We start from the raw sequence: 3,829 nt of genomic DNA on the forward strand, positions 1-3,829 counted from the left end.
CCCTTTCCACACGGATTTGCTGCCCCCCCCCCCCCCCTCTTCAACGCATCGCCGCGGCAGTCTAGCAACTCACGAAGCCTCTCTCAGCTCCCTTTCCACCGCATGCCACAGCACATCCACATCCGTCAACTTGCCGCTCTTGCGCTGCGCCACTGCCTCGCCCAGCGCCAGGCGCACCACGTTGCGCAGGCGCTTCTTCATGGCCGTGCGTTGCGCCTGCGTGGGCGGTGCTGCTCGTGCCATGCGCGAAGAGGGGAGAGTGAGATCGCCGAGGGTCAGTGAGACATCGGCGATCGTTGCCGGCGCAGCCGCGGCTTTGGCACGCTTCTTCTTCGCTTGCGCTTGCGTTTGCGCCTCTTGGCGCTGCTGCTGTTGCTGCTTTGCCGCACTGCTTGAGGCCTTGCCACCCGACGACGACACGCGCGCATCGCTGCGCCCCGGACTGCTCTGTCGTTTGCGCTTGCGCTGCTCCATGCTCTTCTCCGCCCGTCTCGAGGCGGGCGAGATGCCTGCCGTCGTCGAGGCCAGACTGACGCCGCCGGGCGAGTCAAGGGAAGGCATTTCGTCGAGCGTGGCAAAGATGGGCTCTTCCTCCGAAAGATCACTGCGTTCTGCTGCCTCGTCTGCGGCTGCGCGTGCGGAAGAGGTAGAGCCTGCGCTTGAAGTGGAGGCACGCGCACGATAGGGAGTGGAAGATGTGGGTCCGGCGAGAGAGCTCGAGGCACTGCTGCTGCCGCCAATGCTAGCCTCTGCAGCGGCAGAAGAGCCGCGCGGCGCAAAGGAGACGCGTCCACGACTGATGCTGACGTTGTCGAGCCGAGAGGAAGAGCCGGCTCGGAGCGCCGAGCGCAGAGGCGCAGCGGAGGCGGCGAGGCTGGTCGACGGCGTACGTGCGGGAGTGGCGGCCGCGAGAGACTTGCGCGCACGGCCGCCGCCGCGAGGAGTGCCTGCGCCACGACGAGAGACGCTGCCGCTACCACCACCACTGCTGCTGTTGCTGCTGCTGCCAGCTGGAGGCGCCGCCGGCGCAGCTGCTCCGCCAGCGCCGAAGAAGGAGAAGGGCCGAGCGACGACTGCGGGCTGCGTGCTGTGCGAGTAGACGCACATCCACCAAGACACGAGAGTCAGATGAAGCTGATGCAATGCGCGCTTGCCTGCCCCGTCGAAGTCCCTCTTGCTGCGCTCTGCCCCTGGCGCTGCGCCCCCGTTCGCCCTGCCGCGGCCGACTCACCCAGCGCCACGCATGCGCTCCTGCCTGCGCTCCTGGAAGCGGTGAGCGGCTGCGCCCTGCGCTGCTGCTGCGCCCGAAGGCGCTGCGCCGCCGCCGGGACGAGAGGCCATGGCTGGTGAGGGCTGCGCTGTGTGGGTAGGAGGATGGCCGGGCAGAGTGCGGAGATGGGAGGATGGGATGCGAGAGGGCAAAGGTGGAGAGCGATGCGGCGCGGCGCGTCCGAGGCACGACGCGACTTGGCGCGGCGTGTTGATCTGGGCCGTGTGCGTGGGAACAGCTGCCGAGGCGCGCGCCGTCGCCCGCACGCCGCCGGACGGCGCCCAGCATCTGCTGCGACTGCTGCATGCGGCAGACACAAGCCTGGCCTCGGAGGCCTGAAGGGGCCCTCTTGATGCCGCAGCCTCGGCCGCCGCCTGGCGACGAGTCAGCAGCGCAGCGCCGGCGCGCCCGGCGATGCCAACGGCTTGCTCGGCAGGCGGGCGGCGCGGCTGCGCTCCTCTCTGCTCCGCACCGCACCCCACTCTGACTCGCCCCCACGCCCGCGGGCGCTGTAGAGCATCGTCATGTCCAGCAGCAGTCCTCGCCTGCGTCCTCCCATTCACACTCTCCAAGTCTGGCTCGACGTGCACGACGCCGCGCGCGATGCGCTGCGCTCCACTGGCTCGCTCCCGCTGCTTCGCGGACGCCAGCTGCCCTTTGCGGCCCTCAAGACCGAGTATCTCTATCTGCGCGACGCCGCCGTCGAGAACAGCGGCGCATGGCGCACCTACAGCGAGGGCGCCGAGCTCGATGCGGCGCAGACTGCGTCGCATGCCGCACTGCAGGAGCTCCATCTGCAGAGCCGCCGCTCCGGCTTCGCCGCAAGCGAGACGGCAGAGGCGTCGCTCGAGCTCTACCGCAACAAGCTCAACGCGCCAGTTGCCGCCAGCACCACCGTGGCAGAGATGGCACTCGTGCCGCTGGCCTTCTTCTGCGGCATCGACGTGCGCTACGAAGGCGACCGGCACGGCGCTGGGCCCTCTCAGCCTCGCCTGGGCCCTGCCGCACCCACGTCCGCCGCGCGGCCATTGCTCTTCGGCAGCGGCAGCGCCGACGCTGCGGGCCTGCTCGACGGCGCTCGCTTCTGCGTGGGCTTCGGCGAGGAGGAGCACGTGCAAGGCCACGTGCTGGGAGAGAATGAGGTCAATGCAGAGGCAGATGCTGCGCTGCTGCGCTGCTCGCTCTCCGACATTGCGCGCCAGAGCGAGACGGCGGACGCGAGCGGCAAGAGGCGCAGCGCCTCGCACTGGACGCTCCGGCTGACTCTGGCAGAGCTGTCGAAGCTTCAGGTCGCGTGGGAGCGTGCAGCCGAGCACGTGGTGGCCGCCGATGAGAGACAGCATTCGGAGGACACCGGCGGCTTTGCCCTTGCCTCTCTGCGCGCCAAGCTGCCCCGCCTGCGTGGCTTCGACCAGCCCAACTCGAAGCTGCGTAGCGTTCTCCCCGGCTTCACCCGTGATGCAGACTGCTGGGGAGCGAATGCGTGTCCCTTCACGGGCGCTCATGTGCGACGGTGCGAGGCGACGCACATCGTCGCGCGTCCGGTCGGCACCCTCATCGCCGGCGCGCACAGCGCACTGGCGCGGCCGTACCGTGCTCGAGCAGCTGTCGACCTTCGACGGCTCGGCCTGCTCGACAGGCGTCTCTTCGAGTGTGCACCGATGGCGGACTGGCCTCCTGAAAGCACAGGTTCGCCTGACAATGGCTTCTGGCTCTCGGCAGATCTTTACGCTCTGTACAAGTCGCACGCGGTCGTCATCACTCCCTCGGCACGTCTTTTGCACAGTGAGGACTGGGCACGCCGCATGTCCGACCAAGGCTTGCCCTACACTAACTGGCGTCCACCTCTCTCTCTCTCTCTCCAGTCACGATGCCCGGAGCAGACAACGTCTTCCCCACCGTTCAACTTCACGGGCACACACGCAGCGCCCGCGAGCGCGACATAGGCTGGGAGCGCGCGTTCGCAGACGACCTGGGTGCCGTCAAGATGCGCAATGTGCATCTCGCCTACTACGCCACGCTCCTCTCCGTCTTTGCCGGCGAGCCTCTGCGCAGGTTGATCGAGGACTCGCTGCAGCAGCACTTGCCACCGACGCCGGCTTCGAAGCCGTCGACTGCGGACGACAGGAGCAACAAGCGCCCGCGCAATGAGCCGCGCGAGGAGATGGCACATGCTCGTCGCGTGCGCTTTCAGCAGCAAGACGCCGACGACGAGGGGCACAGGTCGCAGCAGGCGGACGACTCTTACTCCGACGACGACTTGGACGTCTCCTCGTCGCAGACCTCGATGCTGGACATCACGCAGCTGAACTACTGCGGCTTCCTGCATGAGAGCGGCGCGAAGCAGGCCGAGATGGCGGAGGCGCTGGACATGAGCGCCAACGAGCTGGCGCGCGTACTGTGGCAACTGCAAGAGGAGCAGGTGCAGGTGCAGAATGAGGGCGTGTATCGCGCTTGCATGGCCGTCTTGGCGGGACATCTCTTGGACTTGAAGCTGAGCCGCGAGCATGGCTGAGATCTGCGCCCGGATGCGGGAGCCGCGCCACGAGGAGAAAGGGG

General features: G+C 68.0%; 2 protein-coding genes across 2 annotated transcripts in view; one reads left to right on the forward strand and one right to left on the reverse strand.

The window, feature by feature from the left end:
* The window catches only part of FA09DRAFT_325320 (hypothetical protein), a gene marked incomplete at both ends in the record, with an annotated part of 717 nt that extends 516 nt beyond the window's left edge, over positions 1 to 201 (reverse strand). Inside the window, one exon of the mRNA XM_025741163.1 lies at positions 74 to 201. Within this exon, the coding sequence (XP_025598806.1) occupies positions 74 to 201 (128 nt within the window). The remainder of the gene's footprint in view (positions 1 to 73) is intronic.
* Positions 202 to 1,583: 1,382 nt separating this feature from the next.
* Positions 1,584 to 3,819, forward strand: FA09DRAFT_345887 (hypothetical protein). Its single transcript, XM_025744722.1, has 2 exons — positions 1,584 to 3,055; positions 3,136 to 3,819. The coding sequence occupies exons 1-2, from the start codon at positions 1,795 to 1,797 to the stop codon at positions 3,783 to 3,785; spliced, it is 1,911 nt and encodes a 636-aa protein (XP_025598807.1). The 5' UTR covers positions 1,584 to 1,794; the 3' UTR covers positions 3,786 to 3,819.
* Positions 3,820 to 3,829: the final 10 nt, after the last annotated feature.

Source organism: Tilletiopsis washingtonensis (assembly GCF_003144115.1).
Source record: "Tilletiopsis washingtonensis strain MCA 4186 unplaced genomic scaffold FA09scaffold_9, whole genome shotgun sequence".
Classification (NCBI taxonomy): domain Eukaryota; kingdom Fungi; phylum Basidiomycota; class Exobasidiomycetes; order Entylomatales; genus Tilletiopsis; species Tilletiopsis washingtonensis.